This window comes from Melopsittacus undulatus, chromosome 1 (assembly GCF_012275295.1).
Source record: "Melopsittacus undulatus isolate bMelUnd1 chromosome 1, bMelUnd1.mat.Z, whole genome shotgun sequence".
NCBI lineage: Eukaryota > Metazoa > Chordata > Aves > Psittaciformes > Psittaculidae > Melopsittacus > Melopsittacus undulatus.
In genome coordinates this window covers 60,937,731-60,957,940 of record NC_047527.1, presented here as the reverse complement: position 1 = coordinate 60,957,940, position 20,210 = coordinate 60,937,731, and the positions used below count along the sequence as shown (strand labels likewise).

Here is a 20,210-nt window from a genome sequence, read left to right as displayed (position 1 = left end):
TGTCACGTAACATTTTTGTACCTCTCATGTTGTAGTGGCCATAGACCAGTATGTAACGATATTCTACCACCTGCTCTGAAATTGGGTGAGATAGGTCAAAGTTACAAACTAGAATTTGTTATGTTTGAGAAGAGCCTGAAAAAAACTTTTGCAGTCATGTATTACCTTAGAATGCAGGTATAGCTATAAAATGGGTTGTGGGCAAGTGTATTCTCTTTGTTAGAGATTGACAAACTTTACCTACAGGTACCCAGGGCCAAACCACAGCAGAATCTCCAGTATCTGAGACAGTGACTGGTAAATCTCTCCTCTAGCACCTGAAGTATTAAACCTCTGAAAAAGTGCATTTTGAAGTTTGTCCTCATCCTTTTCCAGTAATGCTAGTTCTGTTGTCTGTGATGCTCCTGGGCAGCAGCTGGGAAGAGTAGTGCTGGAGCAATGTTTTGTTTTTCTTCTGTTTCACACATTTGCATTTCTGGTAGTGTAACTGACTGTGCAGCTACGTCAGTGTAACTAGTTGTAAGATATGGTTTTACACTGGGCATTGGTACAAAACCAATGCCCCAGCTCTGCTCAGACCTGATGCAAGATGTTCTGCCATGAGGAAAGAGCTCCATACTACTAAGGCGAGTTGAATTTTGTTCTCATTTCTGAATTCAGCAGCTGTGAAATGGACGTCTGAAGGAAAAAGATACAGGGCTTCTACAAACCAAGTGTCACTTTAACAATTGCTTCCTTTGCACTTCAGAAGCTGAAGGTGAATTTCTTAATTGCAGTTATTTAAACACTGAGTAAATTTACCTCCTCTGTGGCTGCAGTTCATAAACTGATTTTTCCACTTCGAACTAAAATGTTGTGGAATGTTTTTTTCCTTTTTACTTAACTTTCTCATGCCCTCTGCTTTAAGTTGATGGAGATATTTAGGTAGCATTTACTGAAGAGAAAAAAAAGTTTTTTGCAAAAGGAAATTGAAAAACTTTTAAGCAGAGAAACGTGACTTTATTTTTGATTACTGAGATAAGATTCACTCTTAAAAACAATCTGATCTTTCAGTGTAGCATCCCGTGGATGTGGCCATGAAAATATCAAGATTTGCCTAGAGCTGGAGGCCACAAAATACATGCCATTTCTCCCTGGGGGGACTTCTGAGTGTTAGTTATAATCAGGAAGAGGCAATAATGGAAATCTTGTGGCTTTGTCACAGTGGCACAGAGTGCCATCTATGTTGGTGTATCTGGACTTAGCTGGAACTGAAAGATGAACTTATGTGAGGCATAAGGGCTTCTAGGCTTGCTCATGAACCCTGTGCAGCTTGAAAGCCACAGAAAAGACCTAATTTTGGAGTCCTTCGTCATTCCCATTCTATGTAAGAGCTTTGGGATTGGATGCACTGTCTGGTAGTGCTGAGGTTTTCAGATGAGTTGTACAAATCCCAATCTACTAGAAGCATCTCAGTTGCAAGGCACTATCCAAGCGTGTTATGTTGAGATCTGAGTGATTTATTTTTTGTTGTTGTTTCGTTTTGTGGTCATAACTGACTTGCACATCTAGCTGCTTCCTTTATCTTCCTTCTACTGCTTCTTACACCTGCTTTCTTCCTGCACACTACTTTCTGCCAGCATTTCCATCTCTGATGCTGTCTAAATTCAGTGCCATGTTTTGATTTTTCTGAGGCATTGGAAACAATACTTAAGAGCTGACAGTTCAGTTGCTTGCTCAGAAGCAGTGAAGAGATAGGCAGCTAACAGGCAGTCTGGTCAGGAAGATGGGAACACTGTAGAAGAAAAGAGAAAATTTGCACTTTTTTGACAACAGAACTTCACTTGAAAAATTTTCTCTACAGCCAGCTCTCTCTCTCCATTTAGACATATGACTTTCAGCAGCTATCGCAGCCTACAACACTACATTGCTTTATAAAACAATCCAGTACTGCCATTGCAGATACTTGAAAGCTGAAAATCAAAACCATCTTCTGTTACTTTTATGACCAACTATCATAAATATTTATATAATGGTTTGTCATAAAGTTGTGTTGCTTTCTTGCTTTTCTACCTTGTACCTATAAGGATTTGTTTTATGCAGAAAACAGAGAATTGCTGTTGAGTTCTTTTGGAGAAACGTGGCTGAAATTTTTCAGTGTGAAGTGAAATTGTGTGCAAAAACTCTAAATCCCATCTCAGTTCCTTGTGTGCCTGTGTATGTATCTGTGCATGTGTCCATATATAAAAAATTTCTCCTGTATATTTAAAAGTATATATAAATGGAAACGTATTTTCAAGTGTAGATACTCTGTTATATATCCCTATAGGGCAGCAAATGCACTCACTGTATGAGTTTCAAAAGGCAAGACCAGTAGCCTTCCACCCTGGGGAGTCTGGCTGTCTTCCCTCTGAGCTACAGGCTAAATGTTTTCTTAATGTTGAGGCAGAGCTTTCTACTGCCGATGAAACTGGCCTTATGGTGTGCAGTGATAAAGCCTGAATAATCAGAGTCTTTCTTTTTTTATGTTTTTTTAAACCCAGTGTCTGAAATTCCAGACAATCCTGTTTTTCAGAGACTTGGCAGATGAGAGGTTGGTGAATGTGAGACTGAGAATCTTAAGTCGGTGCCTGTAACAGTTGAGGAATGTTTATATCTCATGAAGTATATTAAAGATATTTCAATACTTACACTATGTGTTGATTAAAAAAGCTAAATATGTTTTCAATATACTTAACAAATCTAAAGTACTAATATAGATAAATATATCATAATGTTCTAGGAAAGGCTTCAAAGCTCACAGCAGGTAAAACCCACTGCATAAAGGAACAACTGCTTTGTCTTTGGTGCACTGCTACACAGAAAACTCTGTGTTTGGGATGATTGATGTTCCTTCTGGAGCTTAGTTACATGAGATGAGATTTGAGATCACAAGCTGTACATAATAAGAATAAAACTTAGTTTTCTCTGCTGAAAGAAATAACTTCTTTATGCTGCAGGATGCTTGCTGATGCAAAGAGGTTCATTCCTATAGTGTGGTGCTAATCCTCACTTTCTTTTGGACTCAGATCTGTTTTTGGAGATTCAGATTTGCTTAAATGATGAAGCATGTTTATTTGTAGCTGTTGACAATGCCATCAGGCCCCCTTCTTGCTGCCCCTTTATCTTTGAAGAGCTGAGCTCCAGGAGGTCCAACTAACCCTCACCAGCAAGACCCAGAAATCCAGGATCTCCTTGTGGACCTTTTATAGAAAGCAGTGGAGTTTCAACTGCTCCCGGAGGACCTGGGGGGCCTTTTTCTCCTGGATCCCCCTGTATGCCTGAGTAGGCAGGCTGTCCAGGAAACCTAGCAGAACCAGGTGGCCCAGGGAACCTAGGTGACCCCATTGCACCAGATAAGCTTGGGTCACACTTTTCTCCATCTCTTTCAGGGTATCCCATATGTTCTTTCCTTTCTTGAGTACCTGAAGGTACCACATGGACCAGGAGGACTAGCACTACATGAGCAGAGGCCTTGATTTCCCTTTTTTCCTTTTTCATTAACAATGTGGACTGGAACATTTAGCTTTAGGATACTTGCAGGTTCATTTACTTGACAAATTGCTTTTTTCCTGCAACTTAGTTTTTTTAAAAAATATAATTCTTAATAATTTTTTTTTTTACATTCAGCTAATTTCTTGCTTTATATGTAAAGGTATTTGTAACTAGAAAAAATAGATGGAATACCTATTTAATTCTTTTTCCTCTTGTTTTGACTTCAATGCTTGTGTTTTACTTCCCTTCAGTCCTCTCAGGAGGAGAGGAAGCAACTCCATTCTGTAATTTCTTCAATGTACCTCTTCTGCCTGTTGCAGCCTTTTCCTCTAGCACTGTTCTTTATTATTTTATCATTATCCTGTTATGCTATGCTATATGTGCCCTATAAAGGATCAATAAAACCATCTAAAAATAGAAAAAATTACGAAGATCTGGGGAAAGGAAGTCCGAAGGTCCCTGTCACTGGATGCGTTCAGGTGGGATGGGAAGCCCTGGGGTCTAATAACAGATTGTCTCAGTGTTCTGGCCAGTGACCTTTAGTTCCAACTACATGAACAGCCAGTGGAATGCATGCTACATCTGCCTTTGAAAAAGAATGCTGAGATCTTTCAGGCATCAGATGCTACTCTGAGATTTTGCAGAAAGAGTTTATAATGCAGTTAATGCTGTAATAACACCGTGTTGCAGCTGTTGAGTCACCTGATTATGGGAGAATAAAAGGTTTGTGGCGTTTTGGAAGCTTATGGGGCTTGACACACAGACTTTGCATCAACTAAATTACTTATCATTGATCAATTCCAATTCAGCCTCCTGCTGCTTGTGGGTAAGGGACAGGAGACCCCCTGAATGTGTCTAGATGTGACCCACAAGGGAGATGGCTCCACCAGGAGCAGGGGGCCTTGGCTTTGATCCCAGCTTCTGAGCTCTGGTCTCAGCAGTTGACAAGTCATTCTGGTTTTTGCCCTGATCAGCTTGCTTTAACCAATTAGGCTAGGAAGTGTGGGCTGGCAGAGCAGGTGCAGAGCTGCTTTCTTCCTGCAGAGAGCCAGATGGCCAGTTAATTGCCCCAATCACCGAGTTAGATTTGGCCAGGTCTCTTGCTCAGTTCTTCATTAGGCTGCTGTGCTGGCAACTTGGGTCTTGTGGCTTTAAGAAAATCAGGGCTTCAGGGACATCTCTGAACATCTGGACTTCTTTTTGTCATAATATATAGTGTGGTTAGTTTCGAACCTTTAAATGGTTCCTAGCTGATTCTGAAAAGAAAAATTGCCTGATGCTTAACAGGAGTAAAGGCTTCTTGGTCTGAGTTAGGGCATCTTGTTACAACATCATTAGTACTGAGGTATGGTTCTGATGAAAAGAAAAACTTAAAGTAGGAACCCATAGTCTGAAGGATTGATTTTCTGGGATTTTGCAAGGAGAACTTCTGTATCTGTTGAGTTGCCTATTATAGGACAAGACTTATGGGTGAGGAATTTTGAGAGGAAGAGTAATTTGGTTTGCTAGAGTCTCTGCAATCCTTTTTTCAGGTAATTATTTTTCATTGTTAGAAGGAGATGGGAAATTATTATTTGAATGCTGCATTTAAGGAGATGTGCTGGACTGCAAGAGGTTGTAAACTGGCTAATAGCATTACCGATGAAGTGTGTTTGCTTATCTACATGCTCGTACTTAGTCACTTGGTGTAATAACTGCAACTGTGTAACCACTTCATATGAATGTATTTGTTCATGAAATGCAATATAGGTAACTCAGTTGCTTTTGTGTTAAGGCAATCCACTTCTGTTACAGTAAATCATTTTAGGAGTTAAAACTTTGGAATGGGACAAACCAGAATAATGATATTTCCTTTGCAGTGGTAGGGAATTGAATTTAAAAGATGCCTAGGTGTTTCCAGCAGGCCACTTATTTTGCTCAATCCTAAAAAGGCAGGCTCTTGATCTAAAGTGATTCTGAAGTTCCATGTTGATAATTACTCAAGCAGCTTGCATGGGCTGTCAGTTAATTTAAGTAGCCTGTATATGGGAATCATCAAATATATGAATTAATATAAAACAGCTATGTAAGTTTTTGTATTTAGAATGGATTGATTTTATTTATTATTTGTTGTTATTCTGGTGGTGGTGGTGGTGGCAGCGGCGGTGGTGTGCTGTGGTGGTGTTGTGCATCCATCATACTCCACCTGTTATCTTCAGCCAGCCCTGGATCTGTTTTGCATGGCTTTTTAAAGTAATGTTTTGACAGTGGCTTTGGCAGTGCTAATTCTACGTAGAAGTTACATAGCTAGTGGATTATACTACCTCTAGAGGAGAAGGTGAAGAGCTTTGCAAAGTCTGTTGTCCTTATGTCTGAAGTCTCCACTCCACAGTATATGGATAATACCAGAAAGCCTGTCCGAGATAGCCGCCTTTGAAGTTGTAGGTGCTCCTTTTTTATGATAAAATACTAGCAAGAGAAAAGTAGAGGAAATGCCTCCTTGTTCATGCACAGTTTTTCCATCTCTGGTTAAATTCTCTGCCTAGAGAAGCAGTTGAATGTTAGCTGGTGCAAGTTTGATATACGGTTTCCTGTGTGACTCCTTTAGTTCCTGCTTGCCTACAGAATTGAGGCATGGATTTTAGCCTTCACAACACATATGCAGTAATGTAAAATTCTATTTATGTGCAGAGGGGTTACTAAGTAACAGTTGCTGAGGGAAATGCAGCCTTTAACTGCATGATGCCTGTGCACTTAACACTGCCAGCCATGTAGTGCATTAACATAGATTTTGCACATGAATGTAATGGGATTTGTTGTGGGCTATGTGTGAGCAAAACCTTGGGAAAAATATGAGTAGTTTGAAGAGCTGGAATCTCTCTGCAGCCTGATCTTGTGGATGGCAGATGAAACCCAGTTTTTCCCTTCTACCTCATCCTCTCCATACCACACCATAATTATGGACCTTAATGTGTTTGCATGTGTATTAGTATTTATAGCTGTATCTAACAGTAGATGAAAAGATGTGTATCTTCCTTCCGGGGGAGGAAGCTGAATGGCAAACAAAGACTGTTGTGACATGGGGGTTGATTTGGGTGTTGATAATACAAGGAGAAGTTTGCCTTGAGCTGTGTCTTCTCTAGTAACTGTGCTTACTTCTAATTTTGCACAGAGGTTATAAAGGGATGATTTTTATTGTTTTGGTTTGTTTTTTGGGTTTTGTTCTTTTCCTAAGGATTCCTTTTCAAGGAATGTTACTTTGGAAAGGTCATGTGCCTAGCCTTGAGATGGAGTTTCCTTTAAATTAAGCCTAGTATAACATGCATGGTTTGAGCTGGAGACCTTTGTATGTGATGAAAATGGGCTGTCACAAGTTGTGCAGGGTTTAACTCATTTCTCTGTTATAAAGCTGCTTTTTGTCTGTAAATACTTGAAAGATGGGTGTATATCAGTAATTATTTCAGTGGAAAGTAACATGAGCTTATTAGGCTGTATGATTTGCTTATCATGGACTATGTAGAACTTAGTGAGTTTCTTTTATTAATTGTGTCAGTGTACGTAAAAGATGTTCAAAATAAATTTGATAAGTAACCACAGTCATTCTTTAGAGTGGCATAAATATTTATCAGGCATATTTAGTTGTTAGTTTCTTGGATTTTTATAACATTGCTTTAGCTGAATCCAAGAATGTTATTTCTTAATCACTGACAAACGCGGGTGGGAGTTGACCTTATATTATCTACCTGTGCTCTTCAGTAGCCAACATTGCCACTGTCATGTAAATAATATTGTAACTTGTCAACTTTGCAAAATTCACTTCATCTGTTCACTCATGGCAATTGATTTTTAATTTTTTTCTTTTTTCCTGTTATGGATGGTTTACAAAAACCCAAACCAAAACCAAAGCTGGAAAAGCTGTGTATGCTGATTTCTTTTGTTCCTGGCATTGTAAAGTCTCTTGACATTTTAGATGGGTTATAAATCTGAAGTACTGTCTGACTGCATTTTTGTCTCTGTTTGAGACAGCGTAGTATCGGAGGGTTTTTTATAGTCTCTCATACAGTCCACCCATTTTGGTTTTGAAAACAGAAACCTTTTCCTCTGGGAAGAAACTGGTCCTGAGTTCTTTGTTACTCAGGCCCCTGTTTTTCTGTAACTCTCTGTGACCATCTGTGACTGTTCAAATGGTTTTAAACTGGTGTGTTAGCCACAGCTTTTACCTTAGGAAGCTGTCATCTCTTTGACTCCAAGCAAAGTGTCTTTGTCCATAGGAGAAGCAAAGCAGAACAAGGAGAGAAAAATTGTTAGCACAAAAAATAAGTACATATCTGTTCTTCCAAGCCTTTTTCTTGTTGCTCCATAAGGACTTATGTGTGTCTTTTTTCTCTCAAATCTCCAAGTTCAGGAGAAATGGGCTTAAGCTTTTTGCTATTAGTGCCTGCCTTTCCCATATACTTCAGGGGCTGCTTATAATTTCCAAACACCTGTAAACAATCATTTATATTAATTAACATGGATGCAAAAGTGAACCCTTTTCTGCAAAGCCACTTTTGGCCAGTTGGCTCCCAGAGAAACCAAGTGAATGGGGTTATCCCATTTCAGATGCATGGCTTTCCCTTTATTGAACTTCATGAGATTCTTGTCAGTTTATTTCTGTAGCCTGTCAAGTTCTCTCTGAATAGCAGCTCTGCTTTTCAGTGTACATACTGACCAGTCACCCACTCTGTTATTACTTGGGTCTTTAATAAGACATGAAATTATATTTGCCTTAGTGTTGATTCCTAAGGGGTACAGCTACTGCCTGACTGCCAGTTGGACTTTGTGCTGTTGATCACAATCCTCTGAGCCACGTGGTCCAAGCAGTCACCCACCCCCTTTTATTCCATCTACCCAAACTTTCTCTTCTCAGTTTGACTGTAGGGGTAGAGTGGCAGACTGAGGCAGGCTGTGTCACAGACCATGCTAAAGACAGGGGATATGACATTATGCTTCTCCCCTCCTACACAGAACCAGTCATTTCATCACTGGAGGCTATCAGGTTGTTCATATACCATTTGTACTTGGTAAATCCGTGTAGGCTGTTCCCATTCACTTTCTCTCCATGGTGAACCATTTCTGTTAAAACTGTTAGGTCATCTGCCTTTAATAAAAAGATAAAAATGGGTAAACACTCGACATGCCATATATTAAGTATATCTCTCACTTTGCCAATGGATTATCACTCCTACACTGTAGACTCAGAGGTTTCTTCTGAGCACAGAATGTACCTTACTTTCAATAGTCTTTTATACTTCAAAGAAGTATTGCACTTTGGGATAATTGACTGGAGATGAAGCCTTTTTCTTTCAAGATAAAAATAAAAGAGGAAGAGGGAAGAGGCGTGAAATGCACTTTCTAGTTGGATAATGATCCTTGCTTGAAATCTAGCTAGAAAGATGGACACTGGTCACAGATTCACAAAGACCTGGCAAATTAATGCCAGCCTGTGTATGGTAACTCAACAACAGTACAGAGGTAGTGTGGAAGGGTCACAGGAGAAAGGCTGGCTATGTTAAGGTGGTTGGTTGGCTGGTTGGCTTTTTTAGGGGGTTGGTTTTGTGGGGGTTTGTTTGTTTTTAAATAGATAAAAAGACAAAAGTTCTAAAAGTTAGGCACTGAAGGAAAATGTGGAAGCTGAAGAAGACAAGAACCTTCTTTCCTGCCTGAAGTTTGAGACAGACCCAGACAATGAATAGAAAAGCTTGCTGGTAATGCTTCATTCTTCCCTACAGAGCTTGGGGCTTGCACAGATGATGACTGGATGGTGGAGAAGTAGCACTTATTTAAATCAGTTTTTGTTTTTTTTTTTTTAAACCTATGACTCCCAGATTTCAACATGATACAGGGAAGTCTTTGTCTCTGCCATGATACATTTCTTTTCCTGAAGGTGTGCAGGGTTTTTACTAGAACCACAGCGATGAATCAACCTCTGCTAAACTAAATCATCTTTTTAAATGTCAGTTTCTGTTTGCTTGTGGCTCACTGTGTGATAAGGTGGCTGCTCACAGTTTGTAGTTCCGGTATTACCACTCCTTCCATCTGTGCATGCACATGAGTCTTTCATTGTCATCACTTTTGATACTTACTTATGTTGGTAGTGGAGAGGATGGTCTTTCTCAGGTTAGGTTTCTTTGTTTGACTTTATATTGTTTAAAACAATACTCTCCCTCTGAACTGTTCTGTTTTAAATACAACAACAAAACAAAAAGTGCTCCTGGAGAGCAGGATTCTTTATGGTGCAGATGACATCAGTGATAGATTATCTGTTCATGCTTTTCAAAAGGTATGAGAACAGCCATGAAGTATTTATATTACAGAACAGGTATCATATTGGATGACTGAAGACACTTTTGCTAAATGCTTTGTGATCACAGTCTTTTACTTTATTTTTTTTTCTTTTTTTTTTTTTTTACCCTGGTGTATGTAAATGGAAGCAATTATTTCTACAGGAAAACCTCCCCTATTTCCAGGTGAATAATAGTGTTTGCATTTGCTGATGAATTAGGTGTCACCTGGGACTGAAGAAGCACTAAGCGTGAGATCCCAGTGAGTCATTTCCTCATTATTTCAAGGTTTGTCTTACCACTAGCTTGTTGTGGTAAAGAACAGTTGTTAAAGAACAATAGCTAATAGTTTCAGGAATAGGTGACTATTCCTGAAAGCAATGTTTTACGTTCTTGATATATGAAGAAAAAATGCAGCATTTTACCTATGCTAGTTGCCTGTGAAATCACCAAGAGATGTTAGAAACTAGCCACATCACTTTACCAACATTTGGATAAACGTTAATCAGATTGCAATTAAGCAGATGTAAGTATCCATATCTGCATACTACAACTTGGGCTGCATTATGGAGTGTAAGTGTGCTTCCAGAGGAGGGCACCAAAATCTCAAGGTGCCTTTGGAACTGATATAACAAACCACCTCGTGGCCTGGTTGGTAGCCAGAACTTGGTGAGGTCAGGCTCTGAATGATGGCCCTTACAAGGATTAGAAGCCCCAGTGAGATCAGGTGCTGTCATTGGGTTTAAAATATGTGATTATTGACGTGCATTTATCTCCCAGTTGCATAAATATTCTCAAACTACTGAATGAAACAGTGCATCCTCTGTTTTCTTGTAGCTTCCTTCTCGCTTTAGGGGACCTTCATTTACCAATTATAAGGACAACTAATGAAATCAGCCTCTGCCATTCATTAACAACAGTGACTTTTCAGGGTTTGGGTTTTTTCTGTTGATACTGTTTTCCCCTTCACAGTGGTCAGTACACTTTGAACGCCAATTTCAACATTTTAAACACAGACTGAACAGTTGCCTGAAAATAAACAATTAAAATGTCATCTTTCTGTACATGTTTGGGTAAACAACTGTATTTATATAATTTATTCCAAGATGTTTTGCCTCTGAGACTTTGTTATTCCCTTCTGAGATGGGAAAGTTCAGCCACTGATCACACAGGTTAGTCTTTCAGCTAGCAAGCTTTGTACATGTGTTACAATGGTCCATTTTTCTTCTGATCATATTGCTGCAATTGTGGCTCCACACAGCAGTTTTTGTGAGAGTGCCTCTGTGTTGGCTTAAAGCATGGAGGAAAGCATTGTTCACTTGTTTTGCTTTTAGAAAACAAAATAACAGAATAAGGAGCAAAATAATGAGAAGAAGTATCTGTTTTTTATGCAGATCATCAACATAATGCCTGTTACACAAAGGTGGCTGACAAATTTTGCTTTGAAGGCATTCACCTTTGTGAAAAAATAGCAGACTTTAATGGTGAGAGCCTCTTGCTTGGAGTCTTTGGAATTGCAGTTCTCACTATTAGCAGTGCCACAAAATTGGTTTTGGAGAAGCCATCAAAGAAGAAAATACCAATTTTTATGTAATGGCAGATTTCCTGTCTCCATAGAATTCTTGCATAGTGCGTGATCTGTGTGCGTACTGAATGGGTACTTGCTGAAGACTGGAGAGAGTCTATATGATGTCTGAAGAGGAATTGGCTTCCTAATGACTTTTAAATTGCCTTCTCTCTGAAAATGCTAATAAAGAACCATGATCTCGTTTACTGCGTATGATCATTATGAAAGGGAAATGATCATCCCAGTAAGGGTCTGCTAGTCCGTTCTTGATAACAGATGCAGAAGTCAAAGCAAAAGGTGAATGGGAGCAGTTTCTATCTGTTTTAAAGCCATTGCTGTGGAATTTTTTCCTTATTTGAGTGCATTATTTTCGATAGCTTTTTGAGATTCTCCTGACTTGTATTGTTGTAGTGTTAATTTGGTATATTGGCTTGTGTTATTTATTGTATATTTTATATAGTCCTTGTCGTTCAGTTTAGACAGTTTCTTGAAGAATGACTGACAGCTAGAATATTGCAGAAATCGGTTAAATCTTCTCTTTAGATTTTGCATTTTGTAGTTGGTAAGGTAACCATGGTGAGAAAAGGGTCCTTGTGGTTCTCTTCAAATGCCTTGAGCAAAATCACGAGTTGATTATAAGAAGTGTTCTGAAACTGCTTTCTTAAAAAAAAGGTCTAGGATGACCTTTTATTCTAAGCATGAAGGTATTTCTGTATGTTTGAGGTATTTATGCTCTAGTAAGTAATTTTTTTCTTTATGTGTCATTGATGACTATCTACTATCAGCATTTGCATTATACTTGTGAGACTTACAGTAGCCTGCTGAAAGTCATCCAAATTTCAGCCCATTGTTGGTCAAGAAGTGAACAAATCCCTGGGATGTTATTGTGGCTTTCTGAAAAGGTATTGTTCCTGCTGTGATTTTCATTACAAAATTTAGTGTGGAGTTTTCTGTTGCTTCCTTCTAATTGTCTTGTGTGAGAATTGAAGTTGCTGAGAGTAAATGGGCAAAGTCATAATAAAATTATGTATTTGAAAATGTGGCTTAATAGTTCCAGAGAAATATAATTGAGTCTGTATTTGCTGGATTTCTTTGAAGGAGGGGGAAATATTTCATGCTACAAAAGTACGAACATGTTTTGCAGGAGCCGTTACTGGTGAAACACTTCATTTTACTGAGTTGCAGCTTTCTGCTTTTCTGGGGCAGGGAAAGATGGTACTTTAGGTTATGGCTTTCCTGTGTAATTTTTTGCAGTACTGTATTCATGTAACTGCTGCCATAAATCTCTGACTTTGCTTCTTTGTCAAAGAAAAACACAGTGAAGATATGTATTTGCTGACATAATTATCCTAAAAATCTATTTATGCTGGCTGTTATTTTGGAGTACAGTCTGCCTGTATATCTCCTTTTAAGAAATAATTCATGATGAATGGGTTTAAATCTAAGTTCTTTAAACCAAACATATTTAGTTGTTAGAAAAGTGGGAGAGCTCGATAGTTTATTTTTTTTTAATCTGGCTTTGTTCAAGATTTGCAAAGGGGACTAATGTTTCTAAGAACCTTCTTTTAATGTCTTTGGTGAGGTATGAGCAGGGAGGGAACTTCTGTTTTTTAAGTGCGTTGAGGGGGCTTAACACTGTTCTAAAAACTTACATAACATGCGTATCAAGCATGGTTATATGGCTCAGGGGCTGAGGAACAAGGCCATAGAGGCCAAGGGTTTTCTCCTTGATCCTCTCAGTAGGGGTGTAGGGCTTGAGAAGTGGATGGATCATGGAGGTCAACAACTGGTTGCACAAATGATGTTGACAACAGGCATTTGGCGTTTACAACCACGTTTGTTGTAAACCCTCTTTGGGTATTGAGAATTATGCAGAAGAGACTGGATCTACCTGGCCAAGTCAATTTAATATTGGTCTGTTTAATACATTGATGCAGTAATGCTCTTATCATTCAGTTACATAGACAGAAGTTTTCTTCTGTCTTGGGTGGATAAATGGGAGTATTTATATGAAAGTTTCATGCTTCATGACTGGTGGTGAGTTTGTGGCAACTTCTCCTTCAAGCAGATGTTACATAGCAAACCTTATTTCTCCCATTAAAACTGGGGGGAGACTGTGGTGGATTGGATCTGAGAGCCGATCTGGTTCAGTTCTCTCCCTCTCTCCCCTCCCATTGTTAAGAAAGATTATTTGTAGCCCCTCTCCTAGCCATCATCTAGCTCCCTGAGGGCCCAGCAAGTGTTGGGAGCAGCCAAGCTTGAGGGGATGGTGAAGGGGGAGGACAGATGCTTAGGGTATGAGGCAAGGCTGATGCCATGGGGGGTGCGTGTTAATGAGGAGCTCAAATGTCTGGGTTAAAATACCTTGCTGCTTTTCAAAGACAAAGACATTTTTGTCAAACCCCCCCCCCCCCCCAAAAAAAAAAAACAAGCTAATTTTGTACAAGATTTCAGAATAGTTTGATAATTTTCTCATATAATGGTACAGAAACAAATGCATTGGTCAGCACTGTGGTCAAAATTTCCTTTGAGCCTACAGGTCTTGCAGGTAAATGTAATATATTTTAATACTGGGCAACTTGTGTGTAAATTTTTTCTTAGCTTTGGCCTGGAAATACACTTCACAAGGTTAGAGACTGCCAAGTGATCTAAAGCAGTGAAAATGGTCTTCCTTTTGAATCAGTATGTTGGAAAAATTCTCCTCTAAAATTAACTGCTCTGTGTTAAATTTAATCTTTTAATTCTTGGCAAGTGTGAATTTTGCTTTTTAAGTGCTTTAAGTATTTTGGTAGATTTCAGGGAGTTGCAGGGGTGTAATTTTGGAAATAAAAGTGCTTTTACATAGCAGCTTCTGAGCTTTGTTTCCTCATGAGCTAAAACCTTGGAAGTGAAAATTAAATTAAATGCAGGAAGTTGAAAGTCCATGCTTGGTGTGCAGTGGCAATCTGTTCAGGGTGTGTTTCCTACTCATTAAACAAAAAGGGAATTTGTATTAGCTTAAGGCATGACTGGGAGTAGAATGGTGAGAAAGTCCCTTAAAATTGTCTACCCTTTTTAGCATTTTTTTTTGTGGTACTCTTTTAGCATAGAGCAAGCCCCAAAAAATACTTCCATTATTAAGAAAAGTCAGTTTTCAGCCACCTGTAGAAACAGTCCAGTCATATATGCTGGTGTATTTATTTTTGCACGCTGAAGGACTCATTTTTGCATGTGATGGAATTAAGAATAAAATACCAGAAGTGAAATTCTGCCCTCCCTGCAGTCTGGTTTGCTGCGGGGGAGCTGGGCAGAGCTGTCACGTCACATCCTGAGTCCCTTCTCTGGGCATTTTCTTGTCCCACTTGTGCTTCAGCTTCTTTGTAGCCCACACAGTCATGTGAGTTCCAGTTTGCTTCTACAGGCCTGCAGGGTCAACAATTTATATTGGGAAGGGAAACCTTACCTGTTTTCTCTTAACAAAGGTAATGCTGGCTACAGAAGCAGGATGTCAGCTGTGTTGGGTTTTTGTCAAAAATACCTGTCCATTGTCACTTGGAGTACTGAAAAAGCCAGAAGGTTTTCACAGCAGTGGCCCCAGAAAAGATGTCTGGTTGCTGGTAAAGTGGCAGACTGGTTTATTTCTAATGGTTTTGTATCATTCTTAGGCATGACATTTTCCAGTGAATACTTCTGAGATGTTCTGTAGTAATTTTCATTTTATAACATATTTCATTCATTACCTTCTAGGTAATGGAATGAAAAAAAACCCACCAAAACCATTTAACTGAATATTTAGGGGTTTTACTCTAAGACACTAAATATCTTTCTGTTCCTGGGCCACTGCAGGCATCCTTTGATGTGATGAAGCAGATTTAGACATTGCTTGGTGGGATTTTTTTGTTTGGTTGGGGTTTTTTTGTTTGGTTGTTTTTTGTGGTTTTGTGGGGGGATTAGGGGAGTATGGGTCTGTGTGATTTTGTTTGTTTGTAAGCCTCTATAAGCAGCAGGCATATGCAACATCATACAGCCAGTGGTTGGTGGGAGTCTGGGAAAGGACTGTAGTCTCTCTTCTGTGTATCACGACATCAGGTAACTTCTGCACTGGGTCATGGTTTGGAATGGTGAAGTCTCCAAAACATGGTCCATTGTGGCCAGCTATTTCTATGTTGCCCACAGGGAAGTGTTGGAAGTGCTCTCTCTCAGTGCCTTTGCTTGTTTTGCTGTTCAGTGCTGGTTTGTAGAAGTGTACACATGGGGCTGTGCGCCCTGCAGAAATCCTCACTGCATTGCTTTGAGGCATGTTTGTAGTGCTGCTGAGTGCCATGCTGTACCATTGCATTGTGCTCCCCATAGAGAGCTGCCATCTCATTTACCTCTCTTTCCATGGTTAAAATCAACAAGGGGTAAATCAACAGATTTACTGCCACACAGTACTTTATAGGCCACCCAGGAGGATTCATGGCTGAGGATCTCTAGTTATTTGAGCAGTGGCAAGTGTTTTGCATTTTATTCATTTAAATTAATTCAAAACAAACTCAAACCTGTGATATTAGAAGTTTAATGTACAAGGAATTTTTGCCTAAAAGATATTTGCAATCCTCTCTCCCTGACCAGTAGATTATTTTTCACTTTTTTTAATGGTCACAGTTATGTTTTTTCCCCCATTTTCCCCCTTTTTTCCATTATTCTGTAACTAGTTGCTAGTTTTTGCGGTGTCTCAGTATAGATCAAGTATTCGTATGTTTAGATGACCTTTTTTATCTTTTTCTGGTGTATCAGATATCTATATGAATTCTTTCCAGATTTTATCACTATGCTAGAATATAGCATGGTTTCATTGGCAGAAGGAAGTAGGATTGCTTTTATACACTCATTACCCCTTCAGAAAGACCTCAGGTGATGCATTTAAAAATTGCTAGTCTGCTGGGATTGGGTACTGCCATTATTCAATCTATTTATGAAGCCCTTAAGGAAATGCACTGAGATTCAAGGCTGCAGCATCAGTGTTGTTTTTATTACTTAAACCACATCCTTTTCTTAAAAAAAAAAAAAAAAAGAGAGTGAAATGTTTATACTTGTTCAGCATGTGGCTAAATGAGTGCTCAAAGGAAAGTAAATTAGCAAACAGTCTAGATATCTTAAAGGTGATGAGCAAACTGTGAAAGCACCACTATTGATAGCTATCACTCTTCAGGCTATACTGAAAATCTACTTCCATGCCTTCTGTAAAAGAGATTTGATATTGATGTCCAAAGGGCCTATATTTGGTTTTGCTCATCATGTGTTGTCACAGTTCCTGTTTGATTCATGAGGGCAAGAGTTGCATCCAACAATGTGCCTGTCAGATGCTGTTTGCAGTGGCACTGTAGAACTCTCTGGGGTTAAAGGAGGGAGCACATGTGCTTTAATAACATTAGTTTCAGGTCAAGTGTTCCGAAGGCTGTCAAAACTCACTGTGTTCCCAAGTGAGATTTTAGATCCTTACATTGATCTTCACAGATTTATATTGCGTGTGCTGCTGCCCTGCTTTGTACAGCTGATGTGGTGGTTGCTGTGCTCTGTAGGGTGGGATATTGGTAGCGGAAATAACAAGTCATATAGCTCTGTCCATACTTGTCTGAGTTTTATGTGATTCATATTCAGGTTTCTTCTGTACAGTTTCAGGATTAATGTGAACAGAGTGAACAGCACATGACAGGATTCTAGCTTCAAGTTTAAAACATCGACCTGCAGCATATTTTTGCGTCTTGTCTTGTTTTGCAAATTCTTTGCTGTTTTAAGAGAATTCAAGATTCTGGCAGTGTCCTAAGAGTACCAGCAGAGTAACGGCTCACTCACATGGCTCTTCCTCTCTCTCTGCCCCTATGTGTAGGGTACATGAGTTTGGGATTTGTTGATTTGTTTGGGGTTTTTCTTCAGTACATGATTTTTGATTCTTACACATGGTTGTCTGTCTTGGATTTTATTTTGTTTTGTTTCCCAAATTAACTCTGTCATTTTGGCACCTTACTCCCAAATGTAATTAACCTCTGCCAGTGATACGGACACAGTAATAGAATCACAGAAACATAGAATAGTTAGGGTTGAAAAGGACCTTAAGATCATTTAGTTCTAACCCCCCTGCCATGGGCAGGGACACCTCACACTAAACCATGTCACTCAAGGCTTCATCCAACCTGGCCTTGAACACTGCCAGGGATGGAGCATTCACAACCTCCCTGGGCAACCCATTCCAGTACCTCACCACCCTAACAGGAAAGAATTTCTTCCTTATATCCAGTCTAAACCTCTGCTGTTTAAGTTTTAACCCATTACCCCTTGTCCTATCACTACAGTCCCTAATGAATAGTCCCTCCCCAGCATCCCTGTAGGCCCCCTTCAGATACTGAAAGGCTGCTATGAGGTCTCCATGCAGCCTTCTCTTCTCCAGGCTGAACAGCCCCAACTTTCTCAGCCTGTCTTCATATGGGAGGTGCTCCAGTCCCCTGATCATCCTCGTGGCCCTCCTCTGAACGTGTTCCAACAGTTCCATGTCCTTTTTATGTTGAGGACACCAGAACTGCACACAATACTCCAAGTGAAGTCTCACAAGAGCAGAGTAAAGGGGCAGGATCAGCTCTTTTGACCTGCTGGTCACACTTCTTTTGATGCAGCCCAGAATACGGTTGGCTTCCTGGGCTATAAGCACACACTGAAGCTGGCACATGTTCATTTTCTCATCAACCAACACCTCCAAGTCCTTTTCCGCAGGGCTGCTCTGAATTTCCTTTTTGTCCAACCTGTAGCTGTGCCTGGGATTGCTCTGACCCAGGTGTAGGACCTTGCACTTGGCATGGTTAAACTTCATGAGGTTGGCATCAGCCCACCTCACAAGCATGTCAAGGTCCCTCTGGATGGCATTCCTTCCCTCCAGTGTATCAACGGAACCACACAGCTTGGTGTCATCAGCAAACTTGCTGAGGGTGCACTCAATCCCACTGTCCATATCAGCGACAAAGATGTTGAACAAGACTGGTCCCAACACCAATCCCTGAGGGACACCACTCGTTACTGGTCTCCAGCTAGACATTGAGTCATTGATCACAACTCTTTGAGTACGACCATCCAGCCAGTTCTTTATTCACCGAGTCGTCCATCTATCAAATTGATGTCTCTCCAATTTAGAGACAAGGATGTCGTGTGGGACAGTGTCGAACGCTTTGCACAAGTCCAGGTAGACATCAGCTGCTCTACCCCTGTCCATCAGTTCTCTAGCCCTATCATAGAAGGCGACTAAATTGGTCAGGCAGGATTTCCCCCTAGTAAAGCCATGCTGGCTGTCCCCAAGCACCTTGTTGTTTTTCATGTGCTCTAGCATGGCTTCCAGGAGAATCTGCTCCCAGATTTTGCCAGGCACAGAGGTGAGACTGACTGGTCTGTAATTCCCTGGGTCATCCATTTTCCCCTTCTTGAAAATGGGGGTTATATTTCCCTTTTCCAGTTGTCGGGAACTTCAACTGTCTGCCATGATTTTTCAAATATGACGGCCAGTGGCTTTGCAACTTCATTCGCCAGCTCCTTCAGGACCCACGGATGGATTTCATCAGGTCCCATGGACTTGTGTATGTTCAGGTTCTTAAGATGGTCTCGAACCCGATCCTGTCCTGTAGTGGGCCCAAGGTCTAGATTTTCACAGTCCCTGTGTGCGCCTTCCAAGACTTGGGTGGTGTGATCAGAGCCTTTGCCAGTGAAGACCGAGGCAAAGAAGTCATTCAGAACCTCAGCCTTCTCCAAGTCCTGTGTAGCCAGTTCTCCCGAAAGCTTCCAGAGGGGGCCTACGTTGTCCCTAGTCTGTTTTTTAGCCCCTACATACCTATAAAATCCCTTCCTGTTATCTTTAACATCCCTTGCCAAGTTTAGCTCTAACTGGGCCTTAGCTTTCCTAACCCGGTCCCTAACTTCCTAGACAACATTCCTATATTCATCCCAATCCGCCTGTCCTTGTTTCCACTTTTTATAAGCCTCTTTTTTCCTGTGAATTTTTCTCAGCAGCTCCTTATCCATCCAAGGAGGTCTCCTGACCCTCCTGCTGCACTTCCTTCTAGTTGGGATGTGACACTCCTGAGCTTGTAGCAGGTTATCCTTGAATACCATCTAAGAGTCTTGGGCCCCCTGCCCTCTAGGACTGTATCCCATGGAACCTTGCTAAGCAGGTTCCTGAAGAGGCCAAAGTCTGCTCTCTTATTTCCTACCTGTTGTATGCTTGAACCTCTGTCCTCAGCATTGTGGTAGTACCATATGGACTAGTAAAAGCTGTTTAGTGGCGTATGGCGGAACCATTGCTTATCTTTATGTTACATTCTGAGCTGAGATTTTAGTTCAGTTATAAAACATGTAAACCCCACTGTGTTCAGAAATCTTTTCTCCAAATGAAACAGAATTGTTATAAAGGCAAAATGTCCTGTGTATTAACCCAGTATGTAAGAACTTCTCCACAAACAAAAGCAGTTTTAAAATGCCTTTCATAAATGGAGAGAAGCGTGTAACAAAATAATGTGGAACTGATAATGGGGAATGTAGCAAATTTTTGAGTTGGAATTCAGTGCTTTTTTACTTCAATTCCTCAGTGTCTTAAGGTTTTAAAATAGATTGAATGATTTTCTTCAAAGACCTGGATGTTGTGTTTGAGGCATCCCAACCATTTTTCAAAGGACCTTTGCCTGCCTTGGGGGTTAGTGATGAGATCCTTTTGTTTGAAACTTCTTTTGAAATTCTGTCAGTGACATTAGCAGCAACTGTACCATTGAAGCTGAGAGGAGCAGAAAACTGTCCTTGGGAAACTCTTTCTGTCACTCTATCATTTATTTTTT

The 20,210-nt window shown here is 40.2% G+C and overlaps 1 protein-coding gene across 9 annotated transcripts in view; it reads left to right on the top strand.

The window, feature by feature from the left end:
- Window positions 1–20,210, top strand: part of MBP (myelin basic protein) — a 112,582-nt gene that overhangs the window by 35,300 nt on the left and 57,072 nt on the right. Inside the window, exon 1 of one of the 9 annotated variants that reach the window (XM_034063485.1) lies at window positions 11,613–11,679. The exons of the other annotated variants lie outside the window; for them this stretch is intronic. Coding sequence (XP_033919376.1) covers window positions 11,659–11,679 — 21 coding nt within the window. The 5' untranslated portion in view covers window positions 11,613–11,658. Of the gene's footprint in view, window positions 1–11,612; window positions 11,680–20,210 lie in introns of those variants that run through there. 9 annotated transcript variants of the gene reach the window in all.